At 51.2% G+C, this 24,551-nt stretch overlaps 1 protein-coding gene across 5 annotated transcripts in view; it reads right to left on the reverse strand.

Moving 5' to 3' along the window:
• Positions 1-1,005: 1,005 nt before the first annotated feature.
• Positions 1,006-24,551, reverse strand: part of KLHL22 (kelch like family member 22) — a 37,606-nt gene continuing 14,060 nt past the window's right edge. For 4 of the 5 annotated variants that reach the window (XM_045815139.2, XM_087857523.1, XM_087857524.1 and 1 more), the window contains 5 exons: positions 22,559-22,724; positions 19,186-19,904; positions 12,317-12,509; positions 4,113-4,346; positions 1,006-1,968 (listed from right to left, as the gene is read on the reverse strand). In XM_045815139.2, the coding sequence (XP_045671095.1) occupies positions 1,603-1,968; positions 4,113-4,346; positions 12,317-12,509; positions 19,186-19,904; positions 22,559-22,724 (1,678 nt within the window). In that variant the 3' untranslated portion in view covers positions 1,006-1,602. Of the gene's footprint in view, positions 1,969-4,112; positions 4,347-5,734; positions 8,545-12,316; positions 12,510-19,185; positions 19,905-22,558; positions 22,725-24,551 lie in introns of those variants that run through there. The other variant, XM_087857526.1, reaches the window with a different exon arrangement.

The following is a 24,551-nucleotide window of genomic DNA, read 5'->3' on the forward strand; positions in this document are numbered from 1 at the left end:
ATGACACTGAAGAATGTGGCCACCCTGTCATACTGGAAGTGACCCATTAGGGTTAATACTGGGACTGCCACCCGAGCTAGAAATGCATGATGTCGCACTGGGGTTGGGGAATGGGGGTTTATTTTTGCAGGTGTACAAGCCCCAGGAGACAGACAGGAAGATCACACACATGGCCCTGAGGGGCACGAAGCAACTCCCACTGGCCTCATACCACCCCCCAAAGTCTTTAGGGCATCTGGACCCTACCCCCTTCCTCCCATCAAGCGGCACATACTGCCCCTCTGCTCTCCCCCACCCACGACAGAGTGTCAGCTGCCACAGGCTCTGGGCAAGGCACTGGGGTACTGAAAGTAGACCCAGGAGTCCTCATGCTCTGCCCGGGAGACTTGGGAAGTCACAGATCATCTGCAGGTTGCTCCCCGCCGTGGAGGGTTTGCAAGAGCAGAAGCTGCGGCGGGAGGGGGAGGAGAGGGTGTTCAGGTGGAAGCTCGGCTGTGCAGAAGCCAGGTAGGTGCTGGAAGCCCAGCCCATTCCCGGGTGGCTCCGAGGCTGCCATCCGCTGTACCAGCATGACCCTTGAGACGATGTGCTGAGAACTCAGCCAGCGAACCTATAGGAAATGCAGCGGCCACACTCAGATCCAGCAAGCAGGCAGGAGCCTGTGGTGACTGGGTCTCCCTCCCCAGGCATGGGGCTGGGCTTTACTCGGGGCCACGAGATTGCTCCCCGAGCTGGACTGAGGTTCAAAGAGCACCTCACCAGAGAAGGTGCTCGGGCAGGCCGGGTGACTGCCTCTCAGCAGACCAGGGTGGGTTTCCAGGTATCCCAGTAACAGCCTTGCTAGTTGGGGGTGTACTGTGCTTTTCCCCCGGGTGGGGGCTCCTGGCCTGCCACTGCCACTCAGCAGCTCTGAGCCCGGAAGCCCACAGGCACCCATAGACGATGGCCTTGCACAGGCTGTGAATGGATGGTGGTGAGGCCACGGCCACAGGAAGACAATTCACACCTTTTGTAAGATGATTTATTTCACTTATCAACAACATGGGGTCAGAAAAGCCCAGCTGTAGGGGATCCTTTTATTACTAGAACCAGTCTCGGGCAACTCTATGTAACTCTGTTCCTTTTCCAAGCTTTGGGAGCTTGCAATAGCTCGAGCCTCTGGATGCTAGGCAGGCCACAGGCTCACTCGACCCCTTCCCTGCCCATGGAAAGGGGCGCGGTGTGCCTCGGCCCCCTCACCCACGGGGCCAGTCCCCGGGTCCCTTTGGAGAAGGGTGCCCTCTCAGCCCAGCAGGGAGTAGAACCAGGCACTGGGGAGTCCAAGACAGCTGGTGACACCATGCCCAGTCCAAGCTGAGAAGTGGGCCCGGTAAACTCCTCCGGAGAACCAGAGCCCTCTGCAAGCATTCCCCACTGCAGGGTGATCACAGCCCCGGGTCCGCTGAGCTCCCCAAATCACCGCTGTAGACTGGCGGGCAGACTGGTGGGAAGGATGGGTAGCAGAAGCCGGCAAGCAGGCAGTGCCAGCAGGGGGGGCCGCCTGGGGGCCCACTGCCCTCAGAGCTCCTGCCACCTTCCCCTGTGACACCAGGTGCCAGAGCCCTAGTCCTCGCTTGAGTTGTCAAATTCCTCCCAGTCAGACACGCTCATCACCTCGGAGGCAAAGTCCGGGTCGGCCTGGCTGCGGTCAGGGGTCCCACGAGGTGGCTCCAGGAGCAGGGAGCGGGGCAGGGTGAGTACGCAGGCTGCCAGGCCTGAGATGGAGTTGTCTAGCTGCGGCCCCTCCTCCCAACAGTCCTTCTCCACATCGTAGATGTGCACGTAGCCCGTGCGGCTGCCTCGGTTGTGCGAGCGGCCACCCAGCACGTAGATCCTGGTGTCCAGCACAGCAATGCCAGGCTCACCGTGCCCGGCTGGGAGCGGGCACACGGATGACCACTGCCCAGACGTGCAGCTGTAGCAAGCCACCTGCAAAGCCAAGGTCACAGTAAAGCTGGGCACCTGCCAGGACAGGGCTGCCGGGCTGCCCTGGGCCAGCTGGGCAGGGCAGCACTCTCGGCCAGATCCTGGATTCAAACCAAGGCTGAGGGACACAGCCAGGCTCCCCTGGAGGAAGAGTCTGGGGCCAGCGTCAAAATGTCCTGTCCATGGGCCAGGCTGACGCTCTGTCCCGCCTCCAGGGCCCTCGGCCAGCCTGCGGACCCAGGTGTGTGGCACCTCCCCACTGGCACGCTGCTCTTCTCCAAGGTCTGGGGTTCTCTCCCCTCCACAAGACTGAAACTGACCAAAGACATGGGCCCCAGCTAACTCCCTCACAGCACCAACTCCAGGGGGAAGTGCAGATAAAATGTGGAAATAGTCAGCTTGCTGACCATCAACGGTCTCACGTCTCCAAAATTCCCCCAAACGGTAAACAAACACGTGGGAAAATGTTTCACTTACTCGTAATCAAGAAATGGAAAACCGGAGTTAAATGTGTCCCTGACAACTAGCTGCCACTGGGGTAAGAAAAATCACAAGGCCCAGTGCTGACAGATGCGCAATGAAGCCGTTCGTCTCTGTGCTGGTCTGACACTCCGGGAAAGCTGTCCGACAATATGTATTAAGAGCCACAAAAATCTTATCTTTTTGACTTAATAACCACCTTTGGTTCTCCCTCCGTGGTAGGCAAAGAAATGACCTCTAAAGAAGTCCGTGTCCTAAATCTCTAGAACTTGTGTTACTTTACGTGGCAAAAGGAACTCTGCAGACATGCTTCAGGGTATGGACCTCGAGGTGGGGAGGTTATCCTGGACTCGCCGGGCAGCCCGTCTAATTGCACAAGTCCTTGAAAGCAGAGGGGAAAGTCTACCAGGAGAGAAGAGAAGTCAGAAGGACAACCTGCCGTTGCTGGCTGAGGACGAAGCGGGCCCAGGCCAGGGAACGCAGAGGCCTCTAGAAGCCAATAAGGGCCTTTAGCCGACAGCCAGCAAAGAAACAGGGACCTTAGTTCTACACACGCAGGGAAGTGAACTGATAACCTGAGTGAGCAAGGAGCCAGATTCTCCCCTGGTGCCCCAAAAAGGACATCTGGATTTTAGCCAGTGAGACCACATCAGACTTAGGACATACAAACTGTAAGAATACGCTTACATTGTGTCAAGTTAGTAAGTTGGTGGTGATTTGTCATGGCAGCCATAGGAAACTGATCCAGGAGGGCCCAGGGCTTCTCTCCACTTGGGGCCTGTTAAGACACACCGCTGTGCCCCGCCCCTGGACCTTCCAGGTCAGTGGGTCTGGGCTGGGGCCTGAGAACCTGCATTTCTAACAAGTTCCCAGTGATGCGGATGCTGCTGGTCTGGGACCACACTTTGAGAAACAGAGCTCTCACCTAAGAAAGCAATCCAAAATACCTGAAACGCACTACAAAGTAAATATTACTTTTGTTACTTGGAATAGTCAAAACTTGGACCAAGCCAAATGACGTACCCACGTGACAGAATACTGCATGGCCGCTGAGGTGGGCTATGGAAATCGAGTATTAAACTGGACAACAGTTGTAAAACGACAAACTTCAGCCAGAAGCAGAATGGAATGCTCTTTACCTACAATTAGGTGGAAACCATGCACAGGCAGGACTAAAAAGCACTGGCACTGAGCAGAATTATGGGTGCTTTTCCTCAGCCTTATCCATTATTCAAAGGACCTGCAATGCGGTTATACTAACTTTATAATTAATGTTTTTAATAATAAAAACAAATGAAAGCACCCTGCCTGATGCTATGATGGTGGATACATGTCATTGGTCCAAATCCAGGGAATGCAGACCACCCAAGAGTGAACCCTGATGTAAACTATGGGTTTGGCGTAGAACGTGTCATGGTGGGTTCATGGATTCTAACAAATGTCCCACTCTGGTGGGGGATGTTGATGGTGGGGGAGACCACGTGTGCAGGGATGGGGGTATATGGCAAATCTCTGCACCTTCTGTTCAGTTTTGCTGGGAACCTAAAACTGCTATAAAAAATACAGCCTATTTAATACAAAGGCATACATGCTGCAATTAATTTTTCACCTGAAACAACTGGAAGGGATGAGAAGAACACGCGCACGGGCAGCCCAGCTCTGCTCACCTGGTGCACATCTCTCCTGTAGCCAGCGTCATTGTTGCTGCCCCCGATCACGTACAACTTGTCCAGGAGCGTGGCCATGCCGTGCCAGGCCCGCCGCACGGGCCCATCAGCCAGGCTGTGCCAGGTGTTGCTGTCGGGGTCATAGCAGTGCGTCTCCTTCAGGTAGTCCTCTCCTCTGCGACCACAGGTAACGTACATCTTCCCCTCCAGCGTGGCGCCCGCGTGGGCATACACCTGCCACCAAAGAACCGGGGGTGTGTGGGGAGGGGGTAAGAGTGCCATGAGGGAAGGCAACCAGGGGCCCTCACTGAGGCCGCTCATACCCCACAGCTGCACACCATCCCTCGTGGTGTCCCCAGCTTCCACCTCACATTCTGCTGAGAACGCTCCCTGATTCGGTCCTAGTCATCCAGCCTGACCTTACCCCAATAGGGGACGAGTCTACGGACCCAGAAGTGACTCTGAGCTTCTACAAGGGGGAGAACGGAATCTATGCCTTTCCCTTGCCTTATTTTTTTTTTTTAAAGATTTTATTTATTTGACAGAAAACAGCCAGCGAGAGAGGGAACACAAGCAGGGGGAGTGGGAGAGGAAGAAGCAGGCCCCCAGCGGAGGAGCCTGATGTGGGGCTCGATCCCAGAACGCCAGGATCACGCCCTGAGCCGAAGGCAGACGCTTAACGACTGAGCCACCCAGGCGCCCCCCTTTCCCTTGCCTTAAAGGAGACATCTGCAGGGGGGCTCAAAGCAATCAAAGCACAGCCTGTTGAGCCCGTCACAGGAGGAGACAGCACTTCTGCGATTACCTAACCCACCTTCAGTGGCCTCCACTTCTCCCCCACTCCCAATGACCAGCCAATCCTCCAGGCCTGTTGACTCCACTTTCACAATCTGTTCACAAATAATATCTAACGATATGGTGAGGAGGAAAGTGAGATGCAAAATCAAACACAGAGAACAACGCCATTTTAGTGATGGTTATGTGTGGGGGAAGAAAATACACCACCCTGCTTTTGATTTTGGTCCTCAGACTTAGGCAGGGGACAGAGCAGTGGGCAGGACATAAACCAAGGGCTTGGGTCTTCTCTCACCAATGGTGGGGACCTAGGGAGGTTTTGGTGTTTGCGTTTTTGTTTTTTTTAAGATTTATCTGATTGATTGATTTGACACACACGCAGAGAGAGACAGAGAGAGAGAGAGAGAGAGAGAAGGAGAGGAGTGTACAAGCAGAGGGACAGGCAGGCAGGGGAGAGGCAGGCTCCTCACTGAGCAAGGAGCCTGATGCAGGACTCGATCCTAGAACCCCGGGATCATGACCTGAGCCAAAAGCAGATGCTTAACCAACTGAGCCACCCAGGCGTCCCTTGGGTTTGTTTGTTTAACTAAGCTTTTCATTTTGAAGTAAGCGTAGATTCACACGTAGTTGTAAGAAAATACTACAGATGCCCACGTACCCTTTACCCAGGCTCCCCAATGACAGGAGCTGGCATAACTCTAGCACAAGGACACAACCAGGATGCTGACGCTGACACAGTCAAGACACAGGACACCTCCATCTCCACTAGGCTCCCTTCTGCTGCCTGTTCGTAATCACAGCCACAACCCTCCCCCCGCCCCGAACCCCCTCTTTAATCCCTGTCAACCACCAATCTGTTTCCCTATTTCTATAATTCCGTCATTTCAAGAGTATCATATGAATGGAATCACGCAGCACGTAACCTTTTGAAACGGGCTTTCTATGCTACCTTGGGTTTAGACCGTTGTCCGTTTTTATTGCTCAGTAGAATTCCAGCTGCGCATCTGCTACACTTTGCTTAGCCATTCACCTGTTGAAGGACACCAGCTTTGCTTCCAGTTTCTGGCTGTTACCAATAAACCGCTATACATGTTTGCATACAGTTTCCATCTTTCTGGGATAAATGCCCAGGATGGCAACTGCTGGGTTGCATGGTAGTTGCAAGTTAACTATTTAAAGACCTTGTGTTATTCCTTCCCAGTGCAGCTGTGCCATTTTACACTCCCAACAGCCACGTACGGGCCACCTGGCTTCTCTGCAGCCCCGCCAGCACTGGCTGCTGCCACTAGTTTTTCGTTTAGTCACTCCGATGGGGGGGTTTTCTCACTGTGGGTCTGAAATGCGCTTCCCTAATGGCTAATGATGTTGAACATCTTCTCACGTGCTTGTTTGCCGTCTGATATCCCCCCTCCGTAGTTCTCATGAAGTCCCATTTATCGATTTTTCTTTTTATGGCTCATGATTTGGGGGTCATGTCTAAATACTTGTGGCCCAGGCCTAGATCCCAAAGATTTTCTTCTACTTTTTTCCCCTAAGTACTATATAGATTTACATTTTACAGCTAAGCTCGTAAACCACTTTGAGTTAATTTTTGTATGAAGTATGAGACTTGGGTCGATGTTCATTTTCTCTGCTTGTGGATTCCAACTGTTCTCGTATAATTTGTTGGAAAGTTATCTTTTTTCCATTCAATTGCTTTTGCACCTTTGTCAAAAATCAGAGGGACACATCTGTGTGGGCTCTCCATTCTGTTGCACTGATCTATGTGTGTATCCCTGTGCCAACACCACGGTTGTGACACCGTAGCTATGTAGTAAGTCTTGAAATTGGGTAGATTGATTCTTCCCATTGTATTCCTTTACATTCTTTGTTTTTTGAAGATTTTACTTAGGGTCCCCTGGGTGGCTCAGTCGTTATGCATCTGCCTCTCCTATTCCCCCTGCTTGTGTTCCTTCTCTCACTGTGTCTCTGTCAAATACTTATTTGAGACAGACAGAGAGTGAGTGAGAGAGAGAGCACAAGCCAGGGGGGAAGGCAGAGGGAGAAGCAGACTCCCCACTGAGCAGGGAGCCCGATGCAGGACTCGATCCCAGGACCCCGGGATCACGACCTGAGCTGAAGGCAGACACTTAACAGACTGAGCCACCCAACCACCCCCTTCCCACTTTATTCCTTTACAAAACTGAGGTATTCTAGATCCTTTGCCTTTCCACATAAATCTCAGAATAGTCTCATCTATATTTATAAAAACTGCTGCTGGAATTTTGATAGGAATTGAGTTAAACACCATATATCAATTTGGGAAGAACTGACATCTTTATTACTTGAGTCTTCCAATCCATGTACATGGTATGTCTCCCCCCTTATTTACATCTTCTTTTATTTCTTTCATCAGCATTTTATAACTTTGAGCATATAAATTCTATAAGTGTTGTTAAATTTACACCTAAGCATTTCATTTTTTTGAGCAATTATAAATAGTACTTTCCATTTCAGTGTCCACATATTCATTGCTAAATATACAAAAATGCAATTCATTTCTGCAGGTTTATCTCATATCCTACAATCTCACTGAACTCCCTTATTAGTGCTAGGATTTTTTTTTTTATAGATTCCTTTAAGATTTTTATTTATTTACTTATTTGAGAGAAAGAGAAAATATGTAAGCAGGGGAGGGGGAGAGGGAGAGAGAGAACCTCAGGCAGACTCTGTGCTGAGTGTGGAGCCCGATGTGGGAATCGATCTCATGACCCTGAGATCACGACCTGAACCGAAATCAAGAGTTGGACACCTAACTAACTGAGCCACCCAGGTGCCCCTGTAGATTCCGTTACACTTTGGACAATTTATTCATCTTTAGGGTCAGTTTTACTTCTTCCTTTTCAATCTGGATGTATTCTTTTCTTTTCTTGCCATGTTTCACTGGCTAGACCCTCCAGGACTATGACAGATAAGAGTGGTGAGAGCAGACATCCTTGCCCTGCTCCCCATCTTAGGAAAAACATTCAACTCAGTCTTTCACCATTAAACACAATATTAGCAGTAGGATTTTAGTAGATGTTCTTCATCAAGTTAAGGAAACTAGTCTCTATTCTTATTTTTTTAGTCTGATCATGAACGGAGGCAAAATATTGTCAAATCCTTTTCCTGCTTTGACTGATATGATTGCATGATTTTTTAAAAAAGATTTTATTTATTTATTTGACAGAGATAGAGACAGCCAGCGAGAGAGGGAACACAGGCAGGGGGAGTGGGAGAGGAAGAAGCAGGCTCATAGCGGAGGAGCCTGATGTGGGGCTCGATTCCACAACACTGGGATCACGCCGAGCCGAAGGCAGACGCTTAACCTCCGTGCCACCCAGGCGCCCCTGATTGTATGATTTTTAACATGGTGGATTATACACTGATTAAATTTCAAATATGGAACTAGCCTCCCATCTCTGTAATCAACTCCATTTGTCATGCATTTCTTTTATTGAGGGGGATAATTCTATTTGCTAAGATTTAAGGAAGGACATTCATATGTAGATTTATGGGAGATTTGTCTTTTTTGGGGGCTGTCTTTGTGTGGTTTTGTTATCAAGTTAATGTTAACCTCATAAGATGAACTGGGAAGTATTCCCTCCTCTTCCATTTTCTGGAAAAAAAAAATATGCAGAATTGTTAACTTTCAAATGTTTAGTAGAATTCCTCAATAAAACTATCTAGGCCTGGATATTTCTTTTTGGGAAGTTCAATTTCCTTAACAGGTAGAGGATTATTCAAATTATCTATTTAGCTTTGAGTCAGTTGTGTTACATTGTATTTTTTGAGGAATTCATCTGTAACCAAGTTTACACATGTAGGGTTGTTCACAGTATTCCCTTCTCATACTTTGATGTCTGCAGGGTTTGTAGTAATGTCCCATTTCTCTTGATATTTTAAATTGTCACTTCTCTTTCTAGAGGTTTGTCAATTTTATTTATCTTGTTAAGAGCCAGTTCTTTTTTTTTTTTTCTTTGTAAGATTTTATTTATTTGACAGAGAGACACAGTGAGAGAGGGAACACAAGCAGGGGGAGTAGGAGAGGGAGAAGCAGGCTTCCCACTGAGCAGGGAGCACGATGCAGGGCTCGATCCCAGGACCCTGGGATCATGACCTGAGCCAAAGGCAGACGCTTAACGACTGAGCCACCCAGGCGCCCTAAGAGCCAGTTGTTTCATTGATTTTCTCTCTTGTTTTTATGGTTTGAACTTCACTGATTTCTGCTCTTTAATATTTCTTTTGCTTGGTTTGGTTTTATTTTGCTCTCCCCCCCCCAAGTTCTTAAGATAGCAGCTTATATTGTTGATTTTTCTTCTTTAATGTATGCTTTTAGTGTCACAAATTTCTCTCTCAGCACAGCTATAGCTTGATGCCACCAATGCTGACATGCTCACTTTCCATTTTCATTCGTTTCATGGTATTTTATTATTCCCCCTTGACCTGTGGATTATTTAGACGTGTGTTTAGTTTCCGACTGTTTGGAGATTTTCCTGTTAACTTTTTTTCCCCCTGTTAACTTTCTGTTGGTGATTTCTAGTCTGAGTCCATCTGAGACAGAGAACACAGTGAGGATTTCAATTTTTATACATTTATCAAAGTTGGCCTCCCATGGGTGCTATCAGCCTCTGTACTTACAAGACTGGGGTATACGAGACAAAAAGAAAACCCAGGGAACACATTACCGTACGGTGTTGTTTCTCAGGTCCTGAGATCCCTAGATGAACTGTCTTCTCTCAACCATTATGATCTTAAGGGTTTTTATATATATAGAGAGAGAGTGTCCAGCAAAACTCTAGTGTCCAGAGTTTTGAGTTGTACTTAGCAAGAGGAATTAATTAGGAAGAATACATCTACTCTATCTTCCCAGAGGTGTGAGTTCTCTGGGGAGGTTTTTAAGTGAGGGAGTTCCCTGCAGAGATCCCCCTTTTCTCCTCTGGAACACAGGAAGTAGGCCAGGGAGTTCATGGTCTGTGGGGGGCATGTCAGCAACCAGTTGTTAATAATGCCACACTGGTGGGACTCGGCATTATATGGGTCCCTAAGAAACAGGTAAGAGAATGTGACAAACTGATGAGGCTGTGTGACAGCCTTTTCCCTCAGTCATTTACTATGTCTGACTGTGGGTTCTAAATTAGCAATGTGGGCTGCCTATCTGCCTTCTCCAGGACCTGTGGGCCCCCTCTGCACACAGGAGAAAACGCCCTTGCTCTCTGGCAGGTTTCCCATCTATCTCCCTGGCCGCCCCTCCACAACCCTCTCATAGTCCCTCCTCCTCTGAGCTGATCACAGCTGTTCCCACTGCCAGCACACCATCATGTCCTGACAAATCCTCCACCTATCTCCTGGCTGATCACTCCCAAGCTTGACTTTTAATGTCAAACTGACATTTCCCATTGGAATAGTTATCATGTTCTACATGGAACCCTTCCTTTTCTTTTTCATTCCCAAACCCATTTGTCCTCCTGGTCAGCGGCTTAGCCATCCACCCAGGTGCTCAAATCTGGAGCCTGGGTGTCTTCCATTATCTACCTTTCACTCTCTAACATCTGATCCATCAAAAAGTCTGGTCCGTTTACCTCCAAACTACACCTCGAACCTGCCCATCTCTCTTCTTCCCCACAGCCTCTACCCTAGGACAAGCCACCATCGCCCCCACCTGGTCCACCAGATGGCTCAGGAGCTGCTCCTCTCCATCCTGTCTCTTCACAATCCCTCCTCATGCCATCCCTCTTTCTCAGAATTGGGAAGTCCCCCTCCTAGCCTGGGAGCTCCTTCTTCCCTCTCCCTTGGTCTACTCAACATCTCTTCAGATGGGCCTTCCCCAGTCTTTTCAGATTAGTCCTGCCAGAGCCCCCACCCTGCGCAATGCTGAGCTCAACACTCTCCATTTCCTTCATCACACTTAGCACAATCGGCAATTACTTCACTGATTTGTTCAGTGGTTAAGAGTGGTCTCTCCTATTAGGCTGTGGACACCGTGATCTGGAGGGGAACTTTTCTCATCTTTTATCACCATTGGATCCCCGGGCTTGGTATATGGTAGGTGCTTAATAAATAGTAGCTGTATAAATGAATGGTATGAAAGAAGGAAGAACAGTGACAGAATGAACCTGGTTGAAGGCCGAGGCTGCCCCTCTGTGGCCACATCGGAGAACTGCAGCTTCCAGACAAACACTCCCTGGAGCCCAACACCCCCCATTCCTACTCACTCCTTTTCAGAACAGAATTCAGAGGTCTACCAGGTCTCAAGGACCCCCTGATCTTTCCCATGCAAAAATCTCTTTCTTTCTCCAGAATAAGGGTAGGGAGTACCCCAGCAGAGGTGTTTCCTTCCCCAGGGAAGCAGAGGAGCACAGAGCAGACCAGCTTTCCCTGCCTGGGAGAGAACCCCTGGCCTCAGAGGCCTTATGGGCCATGGAGAAGAGCTGCACCCATCAAGGAGACCTCAGCCCCCTGACGTCAAAGACTACAGCCTTGGGGGGGATTGGAGAGGGGTGAGAGATAAAGAGAGGAGATGTGGAAAGAGGTTCAGAAAGGCAGGAGCTCTTGTGGCAGAGCCCGGACAACAGCCCCCACATGGGTCCTCATGCCATCCTCTACCTCTGGAGTGCCCAGGGGTACCCCTGGGTACACCTGATCTTTAAAACCAAGCAAACAAATATGAACTACAACTTCTAAAGTGGGTTTTTGGCTTTTCAAAGGCCTCACCTTCCAGGAGGCCCATGGAGAAGTCTGAGGCTCCTGAGCCCTCCTCTATCACAGTGTCCCTCCTGTTTGACAACATCTTTGGACACATTTCACCTCAGCTCAGCTGTGCTGAGGGACAGACCAGGGGAAGGCTTCTGTCTACATTTTTTTTTTTTTTAAATTGCTCAGTTTTTTTTTTTTTTTTAAATCTGTCTACATTTGAACTGCAAGGTTAAAGCAGCTTCCGGGGGGGGGGGCACCTGGGTGGCTCAGTTGGGTGAACCTCCAACTCTTGGTTTCAGCTCAGGTTCTGATCTCGCAGTGATAGGATGGAGCCCCGTGTCGGGCTCCATGATCGAGCCCCGTGTCGGGCTCCATGATCTGAGTCTGCCTCAGATTCTCTCTCTCAAATAAATAAGATCTTTAAGAAAATAAAAAATAAAAAATAAAGCAGCTTCCTGGGACCAAGGTGGTGAGACCAAGATGGGGATGAAATTCTGGGGAATGGGATCTGGTGTACACTTGGGGAGGATCTCCCCAGGGGGCTGGCCGAACCTCAGGGGTCCCCTGCCCCAATCACAGTGCAGAGTCTTTGGAGGTGCCCACTAGGCCCGGTTTCCTGGCTTGACCATCCACTCTCTGCATACCCCGGAAGGAAAGCGGGCAGGAAAAGGCCCCCCTTGGAGGGGTTTCCTTACCTCCCTCTTGAGCGGAGCCACGTAAGCCCAGGAGTTGGTGGCGGGATCGTAGCGCTCCACAGCATTCAGATCATTATGGTAGTCTCGGCCCGCCACCGCATAGATGTACCTGCCCACAACACACACACACAGGTCGGCGTGCTCCTGCTGCAGCGACTGGATCTGGAACCAGCGGTTGTGCCTTGGGTCATACCTTTTGAGAGAAAATGAGGGCAGCTGCATCACTGATAGGCCAGAAAGCCCGCCACTGTACGCCGAAGCACACCCCCACCAGCTGCCCTGACACACCAGCACATGCCTACCCACAACCACACCAGCAGGCCGCTACATGCCGGAACATGGGTGTGTCCCCAGCACTGAGCCTGGAAGGCATGGCCAGGAGCCCCTCAGGTTTCTGCCCAAAATGCCAGCACCTTCTAGGGGCAATCTCATGGGGGGGGGCTCTAGCCCACTCATCTGTCCACCCCAGGTTGTCCCATGGCTGTTCCTACAGCCACCTCCATCTCACCTATCCAAATCCATGGTCCCCATGGCCCTGTCCCCATTCAGGAATGCCCACTTATGGCCCCGCCCCTGGACAGACACAACACCTCCCGAACCTCCAGTCAATGCCAACACTCCCTCTGGGGTGGTCTGCCAGGCTCCTGTCACAGCCCACCCCTCCATCAATTCATGTGCCTCTCCTAAGCTGTCCTGTTGCCAGGAGTGAGAATTATCTCCCATGCTGGACTGGCTGCAGCAGGCCCACGAGGCCAGAGGAGCACTGCTGTAATGAAGGGCTTCCCAGGAGAGCAGCTAGAGGCGGTCAGGGAAGCTGACCACCGCTGAGCTTCTCCGGAGCTCCTGCTGAGCCCCAGCGCTGCAAAGCTCGCTCTCCCGACACTAGGGCCACATTCACGTCCCTTTCCTGGGAGACACAGATGTCCCCAACCCTGCCTCTTTCTCCATCAACCTTTTAAAAAAGTCATATCCCCGGGGCGCCTGGGTGGCACAGCGGTTAAGTGTCTGCCTTCAGCTCAGGGCGTGATCCCGGCGTTCTGGGATCGAGTCCCACATCAGGCTCCTCTGTTGTGAGCCTGCTTCTTCCTCTCCCACTCCCCCTGCTTGTGTTCCCTCTCTCGCTGGCTGTCTCTCTCTCTGTCAAATAAATAAATAAAATCTTTAAAAAAAAAAAAAAAAAAAAAAAGTCATATCCCCAAGCAGCAGCTTCATTCTGAGCTCCTTTGTGCAACTACCCCCTCCCACGCCCCTGAGGCCGCTCTGCCCTTCGTTCGCTATTGAAGGCCTTCACATGCTCAACCCATGAGATTTCAGCCATCCCAGGAGACCAACTATCACCCCTCACTTCTTCCTCCCGCATGTCAGACCCACAGGGCAAAGGCCTCCTAGCCATCTCCAGCTGGCTGCTCACTGGTCCTGAATGGAACCCCGTGCTCCCTCTGCTCACCCGATCCCACACTCACCAGCAAGCCCTCACTCATACCAAAATCCTCACTTAGCCTAGCACCTGAGGCCCTTCACAAGCCAGTCCACACTGACCTTGCCAGCACTCAGCCCTGCCCCACTCCATGCCCCAGGCCTGGCACTCTGCAGGACATGGTGAATGGCATGGCACTCTGCTATTTGGATGAATACAGAGGATTACAGAGCCTTGAGTGACCAGGACCCTATCAGCCCGAGCCCCAAAGTCCACTCTCCCCCCAACCTGTGTCAGGCCCTTTCCACTGGACATTCACTCAGGCACCAGCACCTGAGTGCCTGCTTCTGAAGCCTCCCTGCTCAACAGCTCGTGCATAATTATAGCCACTTTCAGATAAGTAGTTTTTATTTCTCCACAGACAGACCAACTCCAAGGGGATAAGCTGAACTTCAACTGGCTCATTAGAGAATGAACAGAGTTTTCTTTGATCAATGCCATATACTGGTCGGTGAAGAGACGGGTTTCATCCTTTACCCCAAAGCACAGTTTAGATGTGCTCTGCAGCTGCTCCTTCCTGCCCGTGCCTTTTGGCCAGCTCTTGGAATGACAGGAAACCTCAGGGGCTGGGGCTAACAGGAGAGAAAAAACATGCGCACGGGTCACGCAGACCCAGGTTCGAGAGCTGTCTGTCCCTGTCCAGTCGGATGCACGCAGGTATTGGTTCTCCTCTCCGGCATTAGTTTCCACACCTGGCCGAGGGGAGGATCCCACCTGCCTACAAAAGCTATCACGAGGGCTCAGAAAGGACAATGCACATGAAAAGGGTCCTTGTTAAACCAGAAGGGAGTTTGTAAAGGACTGGTTCAGGTCTGTATTCCTAGACTTCAATGTAGCTCAGGGCAGATCACTCACCGTCTACTCGATGAACTAAACAAAGATTACCAGCAGTGAAACCATTCGGTCACTCTGCAAATATTCGCTGGCCACCCAACGTGGATCAGGCATGGTGCTCAGTGCAGGGAATCCCAAGGGAAACGCCAGACAAGTACCCTTCTTGCCACTGTGGAGGTACAGACGGGGTGATCTATCCAGAAGTCATGATCTACTGGGCAGCAGGGGCTGGGAGGGCAGAGCTCTCTCATGGAGACCAGGAAGGGCCTGCCATTTAAGAACTCACTGGCCAGGGACTCAGCCAGTTGAAGGTCTAGGTGGGGACAGGCAGCCCAGGCTAGTCCAGGGGCTCAGCACTCATGGAGGCCCTGCCAACTGACTGGGATGGGCACTTCCCACTACCTTTTCTGTGCACGACACTCATTCACGTACACGTCCCCCCCACCCCCGCTTCCAGTCAAGTGCAAGTCAGCATCTTCCACCAGAGTGAGACAAGACCCACCAGATGGTTCCGCTTGCTTCCTTCTGGTCTCCTGACCTCACGGCTTCCTCGGATGCATTCATATGGATTTGTGGTTTCAGATTTAACACACATGAGCACACACCACACACGCACTACACATACACCACACATCCATAATTTAGACGCAACCACAGTTGCTCCCACTTCTTACTCCCCAGATTTCCCTCTTTATTGGATTGATTTTCTACTTTGTTGGAATAAATCCTCAAGTAATGTTTTTTCTAATAAAAACTAGCTATATAAGGATATCAACCGTTTTCGTCACTTTAAGGCAGATTTTGGATCGCCTTACTGCAAACTCAGAAGTGCAAGCTAGAGTTAATACAAGATGCTCGGAGGTCTTTGTTAAATTGAGCAGACCATTTTCCTTCTGTGTTTCCACAACTTAAGCATTTCCATGACTAGTAATGAAGTCCATTACAATCCAAGAAATTTTTTAAAATATCTTTTGAAATATGAACAGCCACGGAAATGCCTAAGGGCGAAAACAAGTTGCTACCCTAAGTAGAGTCCAACAGGCCATGGGCGAGGCGGGCAGTCAGTACAGGTCCCCCCATCTGAAAGCAGGCTGTTCCTTGGAAACCTCTCAAAAGCTGAAATGGCATAAAACAAAGCAAACAGCATTAATTCACGTGGAAAAAAATTTGAGCGTTCCCAGACCCAAAAAATAACCGTTCTCAGGGCTTTTCTGATACCTTAGGTCACTCCTTGCTAACGGATGCACAGAGATAACCACAGATGCTCACAGAGTTCAAAGCTCTGGCAGCTGGACGCTGAAATGCTGAGCGTAGTTCCTAGGGAAGGCGCTTGGAGGTGCCACTCTCGCTCAGGGTGCGTGTTGTCTCTCTGTAAAAGCTCGCTCTAAAACCAATGCTGAAACGCTATCTTCGCTTTTCATCTTCTTTTTGTAAAAGCGAAAATCCTCTTTGGAATCTACTGGCTAGCGACAACAGGCACTAATGTAGGTCTTTCACAAAAGCAAAGTGGAGTAATGCAGACTTTGAAAAGCGGGGGGGGGGGGGGGAGTACAAATACAATTTGCTCCAAGACATCTAACTTCTCATATGCAGTTCCCGTTGTACCAATGCTCTGATACAACCTGGTAAGTCTCCAACACCCCAAATGCAAACCCTAACTGCAAATTTTGTCTTCTTGTATTCCGCGAGTCTGTAGATCCCAAGGCTCGTAAATTAAGGAAGGGGAGAAGGGAGACGACCACACTCTTTAGACCATTCAAGTTAAGATCCATCTGGCAGTTTTAAGTCTATGAGGGGATTAATGTAACTCTCACCCTGTAGAGATGACACCCCAGGGTCCTCCCCACCACCCAGGCAGACACTGCACCCCAACCCCTTTGCACTGCCTCCCCTGCCAGGCAGGTCTCACCCACCCCACCGGCTACAATGATCCAACCTTGTCACTGGAGTTTGAAGCTGCGGTTATCAAACACTGGTGCTGATACTAGCATTGTCCAGAGTTTGGCATGGCGCTCACAGCACATGTTCACCAACGAGAGATTTGGACCGGTCTTGAGTGAAACTGACAGCAAGGCAGTAAAAGGGCAGACAAAGGGCAGGCAGTGGCCCCCCCTGTGGGAAAGCTCCACGGCCTCCCTGTGGGCACACAACCACCCCACTGTATGCTAAGGGCTGGTGACCACAATACCCTAGAGAGGTCTCTTTTGCAGGTCTGTGGGTTGCTCTCAGCAGAGAGGTTTCGCCTTGGCCCTCTAACGGGGAAATAGGCCCCTAAATAAGAAGCTTTGAAGGCTTTTCAAGGGAAGGCTGAACCTGGTGCTGCCACCCCCACTGTGGAGGGTATTTGGTTAGGGAGAAAATGAACATACTGTTTCCTCCTTTCTGAACTCAGCCTGTCCTGTATTTAACTGCAGTTGAGGTGCCAAGCTTTGGGTCTCTTCAGTTTAACAGGGGTGGCTGCTTCCTGGGGTCCAGAAAGCAGAAGCAGCTGGGCCATGGTCACCTCACGCTCACTTCCGAGAGGCATGGGCAGGCCAGACCCCACCCCCGCCCTCGAAGATGGAAACGTGAACATGAACTTGGTCAGTACCTAACGCACAGCCACGGAAGCAGCTGGCAATCTCCCTGCAATACCAGCTTCCTTTCAGCTTGCAGAAGATGGAGACTTCCCACATACATCAAATCCCACGAAATCAAACCAAAGCACAGTGGAGGGGCCCTGGACACCTAATGGTGGCTGAGGCTGTGGGGACCTACCCTGATTCCTTTGTTCTACCCCCAAAAATGGATTTGTGGGATCACAGCTCGATACGCTGACAGAGCTGGAAGCATCCTACAGACAGGACAGTCCACAAAACCCCTCCTTTTGGGTTCCTGTACTCAACTCCAATGTGCATGTTGGGGCGGGGGCATGACATTTTCTCCACACCAATAAGCAATTCTGTAGACACCAACTAAGTGCCCACAATTCAACTCAATCCCAACACTATCGACCTGGAGATAGCATCAGATCCCACAGGGTGAGGGCTCACTCTACAAGACGGTACCACCCCGCCCCACCTGTCCCCATTTCAGACACTAGTCACAAGCCCAGGCTGTTACCTATGCTCTGACCTACAGGCTACCAACGGGAGGTTCCAACGACCCCCTCCAGCTCAGAATGCCAATCATAAGCACCAGGCTGTGCCTCCAACCAACTGGCTATAAATCAGAGGTTCCCAAGACCTCCTTCCTTGGGTTTCCTTAATCTGCTAGAGCAGTTCACAGAACTCAGAGAAACATTACACTTACTAGATTACCCATTTATTATAAAAAGATATAAATGAGAAACAGCCAAACAGAAGAGATGCACAGAGCAAGGTCTGCGGAATGGGCAGGGAGTTCCATGCCCCCTCCAGGTAGATGCGCCACTCTCCCGGCACCTCCAACCACCGGGTGGTCACCTACCCCAACCCTCTCCTTTTGGGTTTTTAAAGGCTTCACTACGGAGGCACTGTTGATTAAATCACTGGCCATTGGCAACTGATTCAACCACAGTCCCTTCTCCTCTCCCCAAGGTCAGAGGGCACGACTAAAATTCCAACCCTCTAACGGCAGGACTGGTTCTTCTGGTGACCAGCAACCCCTCGCACTCGGGATTCTTAGAGTCACAGAGTTCAAAGCTCTGGCCACTTGATGCTGAAATGCTGAGTGTAGTTCCTAGGGAAGGCGCCTGGAGGTGCCACTCCCGCATTAACTCTCTCATTAACATAACAAAAGACAAATTAGCGGCTCCTCTCAGGAAATTCCAAGGGTTTTGGAAGCTATGAACCAGGAATTGTGTATAAAGACCTCAGATATAGAAAAAAACATATATAGTACCTCATAATAACCTTCCCGCTCTTGGAAAACTGCCTGCTCAGAAGACCTCAGGGGGACCCCATGCCCGCCAACACTACTGATGCTAGGGCAGGCAGGGGTAATGAAATCTGGTATGAGGCTCAGCCATGCCTGTTGGCTTTTTGGGTACCCTGGGCTGAGGACTGTATACTACCAAAGAGGGAGGGAGGACAGGACGCCCTCTTCCACCAAGGGCTTGTGGTTAAGAGAGCAGAGCACAGCTGATGGGCAAAGGGAGCCTGGGATGAGACATGTCAAAGCTGGAGAGGGCAAGATGGAAGGAGCAGCTGCCCCACCCAGTGCTCCTGGCAACACGGTCCCCTCTTTCCAAGGCTGATCCCTGTGCTCAGCCAGTCCAAGTGCACAGTCATTCACAACCTAGCTCCTCACCCACAAGACAGCGGGGTGTGACGCACGGTGAGTGGGTCTGAGAAGAGGACAAGAGCGAAAACAAGCATGCCCGGTGCCCTCTTCCTTGCCTCATCGTGGCCCGTACTCTCCAAATTAACCTGGACTTTACTTCATAAGACAGGTGTACCCCGACAAGCCACAAGATGAACTTAAAAGGCTAGTGCCTCAGCCCTTGCAGAACCCACCCCACGAGCAGTCTCTTGAGCCCATAACTCCCGCACCACAGCATCACCCACAGACCACGTCTCAGCCCAGCACCCTTGCCTACCTCCAGCACCGGGACTCGGCGCGGAAGCCCTGGACATTGTTGTCCCCTCCGATCAGGTACACAAAGTTGTTGAGCACCGCGATGCCCTGGTTGGACATGCGGGGGGCCAGGGAGGCGGTGAAGTGCTTCCACTCTCCCAGTAGGGGGTTCAGGTACTTGGCCTGGTCACTGAGGACAGTGGACGGTGTGGAGTGAATGCCCCCAAAGCCCACGACGCACTGGAAGTCCGACCGCAGCTCTGTCTGAGGGCCCTGCAAGCTGGGCTGCAGGCTCTCGTTGCGGTGGTACATGAGGGCGTTGGCCACCGTGTCCCTCAGCGGGCTGGGGTCCAGCTTATCGTGCAGCCGCTGGAGGACCTCAGCTTCCATCAGGGGAAAACGCACTGTCTCGAGGAGCTTAGGGGGCTCGTGCAGTGAGATCTGGTCAGCCTGCACCTGCTCCAGGGTGTAATGGTAGAGCAGGGCGCCCTCGTAAACCTCGGTCTCGCAGGAGACCTCCAGACGGTTGCTGCTGAGGAGGGAATAGACCTTCTCCAGGGGAAGCTGGCGGTACTTGTCAGTCCGAGAGAAGGCCACGAAGTTTTTGAGGATGTAGGTGTCCAGCTGCTCGGTCAGACGGCTCAAGTCAAACAGCTCCGCCAGCCGGTAGACATCAAGGATGTTCTCTTCATCCACCCAGGACATGAGAAAATCACAGCAGAAATGGATGATTTCTGGAATCTGTGAAGAGAATAAGCCCCGTTCAAGCCCGGGCTGGGAACAGTGTCTGGGTGAGGGAGACAGAGGATAACAGCCGTTGGCTACAGCTGGCCCCTCGCCACACCCCCCAACCTTTCCTGAAGTGGAGGCGTGGCGCAGCTGCTCTCCCCCAACTCTAGAGGCGACGGGGACTCACTGCAGACTGACTGGGTTTAAATCCAGGCTTGGAAGAGGTCTGTGGCACGTTCTTAACTGCTCTGAGCCTCGGTTTCCTCCTCTATAAGCAGAGAGGAATAAACTGAAAACGAGACCGTACCCAGAAACTACCTGGCACAGAGCGGACCCTTTCAGATCAAAAGCAGTGAATCTCCAGAGAATCAGGAAGCAGCACAGTGGCCACCACATTAGCCACCCATGCTCTGGAAGGCACCCGGGAGCCCAGGCTTTCTACGAGACATCCAGTTCTCTTCTCCTGCCACAACCCCCGCAGCTGCAGCCTGCAGCCCCAGGGAACCCACCCCCCACCCCAGGAGCAGGGCCCTGAACCACCCACGAGCTAAGAACTGCCAGTATGGCATTTCAGATGCTCACCCAGCACCCTTCCTGGGAACCCCACACAGTTCTTGAAAGGCTGGAGGCCATCCTGCCTGGGCAAAGGCCTGCATGACTCTGGCTAGCACAGGGGTCCCGGGTGGCTGACATCTGCCCTTTTCCCATCATGCAGAATTGGTGGTTTGAAAAGAGGGCAAGACAGAATAGTGCTGAGGTGGGAGCCGAGAAATGAGCCACAGGCTTAGAGGCCATCCCACGATTAGACAATCAGAGCCTGGCAGGGTGAAGGAGACAGAGAGGAGGGCTCTAGGGAAAGCGGCCCAGACGTTGCTAAGTTGTTTAGAAAAATAGGATTTTGAAAATGCTCTAAAAATGGGAATACCTCACTCATCATCAACAAATTAACCAGTACACATACAGTGATTCTGCTGGTATGTGAAGCTTATTAATACATGTTTAAAATCTTTTTATCTTTATTTTTTTCTCATTCCAAAGATACTCCATACTTGCCAGGTCATTAGCTAAGCACTCAATGGAAACCTGCAAAGTGCCAGGCATGTGTCTGCCCCAGATGGAACATCCCCATAGGGCTCTGTTAGGTCCTGAAAGTCTTCACTCAACTACCCATTTTCTCCCTCGGCAGGCACTTGTGCTTTGCCTCTTCTTCCTAAAATACTACTTCTGATCTGTCGTGGGCCAGGACACTGAGGACCAGGTTCTGGGGAGGAAGTGAGAGCAAACAGCCCTCAGTGGGCATGAGAAGCAGCTCCTGAAGAACCCAGGGACCGTGTCACCCTCTCCTTCCCATCCTCATTGTCACAGCAGGGGGCCCTCTGCTAGGGACACTTGCAGAGTAATCACCCCAGGTCTGCCCAGTGCAGGAGCCCCAGGAGAGGCTCGGAGAAAGGAACCCTTGCTGCGGGTTACCCTGTGTGACAGTCTTGCCGGGATTCAGATCCAGGTCTCTGGGGACACCACCAATAGTCTGATCCTGAGCTAGTGAGTGCAAGGCACAGCATGTGGGGGCATGTGGTACTGGCTACACGAACAAACATGACCCTCGTGGGCCTATGGACTTGGAACTGGTATACCAAGTAACACTCGCTTTAAAAACAACACTGCATAGATAAGCCCACTATGTTAAAAATAAAATCCCCAAAAGCTGGGCTGCTCAAGGTAAAGCAGGGGCTCCCCATCCCATGCTGCCCCCCGCAATGGCCTCAGAAAGCGCTGAAGTGCTCAGGAGCACTGGCTCAACTCCATCTACTCACTGCATATGGTGAGCCATGGTCAAACCAACCCAACAAGCACAGGCCAAGCACCTCCCCCTGCCCATCTGAGAGGAACGGCGCAGGAACTGCTGGGGCCCCGAACACCCCTGAACAGGTTGGTTTTCCTGACTTGAGGTTTTTTTGATGGCCCCAAACGTGTTCTGACCTGAAAAAAGGTCAGGATAATGAATTCAGCATAGTATTTCATTTTCATTTTCAACAAATGTAAGATGAGACGTCTCTTCAGCCAGATGAGACCGTCTGACAACGGCTCCTGAAAGCAAAGGCACGTGTAGGCCCAGCCCTTGAGTGACTGCACCAACGCACCGAGGTAACACAGCCTTCCAAAACGTAAGTCACGCTGTCAAAGCCTCAGAAAACTTTCTGAGTTCTGTAGGAACACAAGTATTCAACATTCAATGACAAAAAGGAAAGTAGGTTCGAAGAGACTGACGAGGCCAAGTGGATGAGCGAAAAGGCCTGCGCAGCTGTGGGGACAGCTCAGCTTCATCAGACACCAGGGCACGTGGGACGCCACACACCTGCCTCAGGGTTGGCCCCCATGTTTACATGAGGGATCTTCTCTGGGGCGGGGAGACCCAGGCAGAAGGAAAGGAACCAGCAGAAGAGCAGAGGGCAGAGGAGCCTGGGCCTGGAGGGGTCTGGAGCAGCTATGGTTTGGCGCCCGGGGCTGGCTGAGCCGTGCAACACCCTAGAGCCTCTGCCCTACCGGCAGTCTCCTTTGCTGCCTGGTATCCTCGCCTCTGATCCCCTTCACGCTACTGCCCAGCAGACACCCGGGGCTCACACCCTGGGTTTGGGTCTGCCTTGCTGGAGCAAGGGCAGCCTCACCTGCAGCTGGCAGGCGGCGACCAGCGTCTCCTGGACATTGCTGAGGCTGAGCTCCAACTCAGAGGTATAAATGAAATGCAGGATTTGGCACATGGCATTGTAGGACACGCCGTGGATCAGGACCTCTTCCTGCTCCATCTCCTTCAATCCCCCAGCAAACATTCCTCTGCAAAGTAAAAACATGAAACAGTGCTGTCGTATCAATCTTTATCAACGATAAGGGCGCCTGGGTGGCTCAGTCTGTTAAGCGTCCGACTCTTGATCTCAGCTCAGGTCTTGATCTCAGGGTCATGAGTTCAAGCCCCACAATGAGCAAATCTGTATCAATCAGGACACCAGCCCAGGCCGCAGAGAGTGAGAGGGAGCAGGGAGCATCACCCAGCAGTGATGAGCAACAGAACGCTGGTTCGCTCTGTGCTCTGAGTCTAGCCACAGAAGGTGCCCACCAGCTCCTGATCAAGTTTGGACAGCCATCCTAGAAATCACTGTCTGTGTTTCACGTGCTGCAGGGTGTGGCACCTGAGCCTCTTGGAGCCAAGGACAACGTCTGGCTTGCTTCCTGCTGCATCCACAATATACTTCCTGGATCACAGCAGCAGCCCAGAGCATGTCATGAATGAATGGATGAATAAATAAATGGGAAACAAGTCATAAAAGTCATTTCATCCAAAATATACTGAAAAACTAAATGCCAAGTACCATTTAGGGTCAGAGGATTAATAGTCAAGTAAAGTAGTTAAGACTCCTACTTACAAGGAGTTTGATGCTAGGGAGGAGAATAGGGCATTTCTGAGTGAGGAAATGCTAGAAAGAAGCACAACAAGGCACCGGATCTAGGAGCGCCCAGCCGGGAGGGGGGGAGCAGGTGGACTGTGATGAGGAGCAAGGACAGGCCGCGACGGGGTTGGGTGGCACCTCACCAGCCAGTGGATGGCATTCCAGGCGGCGGAGACAGGACCTCAAGTCCTGGGGCAGGGATGAGTTCAGTATGCAAGACAGCAAGGCCAGCACAAGGAGGAAGTGAGCAGGTGAGACAGGGCCAGAGCCTGCTTCCCCCAGGTCAAAACTGAGTCAGGATTGAAATCCAAGCACAATGAAGCGCTGTCGGGGAATTTTACACAGGAGGGTGGTGTGAGCAGACCTTTCAGGCAAGAGGGTTCTTGCGGGCCCGGGGTGGGGGGGGCGGTGGCAGAGGGAACATGCTGAAGGACTGAATCTAGGAGAGCACTGGAGGAACCCGAGCCCTTGGCTGGGTTAGCTGGACTGACAGGAACTTGGGAGGAACGGGGTCAGAGAGTGAGGTCGGAGTCACCATCAGTGAGATGCCCCTGACGCATCCCAGGGAAGCCAGTTAATTAGTTGTTCAGGGGGAAAGCGGCTGGTCATCAGGGGAGGCAGCAGGGCTGAAATATGACAGCCACATACAGGGGACAGAGTAGCTATTTTTACATTCTGTTTATTTTTCAACTAGGTAATATATATAGCAGTGCAAGACTTTAAATATACACCAGGGTGAAAGTTTCGCTCTTCCCCTCCCTCCTCTGCTCTGCTCCAGGCCAGCAGCTCCCCCTCCCAGGGCAGCACTACGCCCAAAGGCAGTCCATGTATCTTATACTCTACATCCCATTTTGACTTAACAATGCATCTTGGAAATGGCTCCTTAGCTATACATAGGGCTGCCCCTCTTCCTGTAAAGGCTGTCATGCTTGATTTAACCTGCGGCTGCAACACACTCAGGTTACCTATTTTTGTTCCTTAGAGAGAAAAGGGAGGGAGAATCCCAAGCAGGCTCTACGCTCAGCACAGAACCCGACGTGGGGCTCAATCTCATGACCCTGAGACCCAACCGAGCTAGCCAGGCACCCTTTAAAGTGCCATTTCTATGCTTTTTTTTTGAACAGTCCAGATTCTTTGTGCAATTTCTATTAGACTCTGTCTTGTCAATTTGACAAAATCTGCCCTTTTTCGAATGAGTTGAAATTTTTTTCCTCCC

The sequence above is a fragment of the Ursus americanus genome, chromosome 30, assembly GCF_024610735.1.
Source record: "Ursus americanus isolate L20-20 chromosome 30, mUrsAme1.1.p, whole genome shotgun sequence".
NCBI classification, from domain to species: Eukaryota; Metazoa; Chordata; class Mammalia; order Carnivora; family Ursidae; genus Ursus; species Ursus americanus.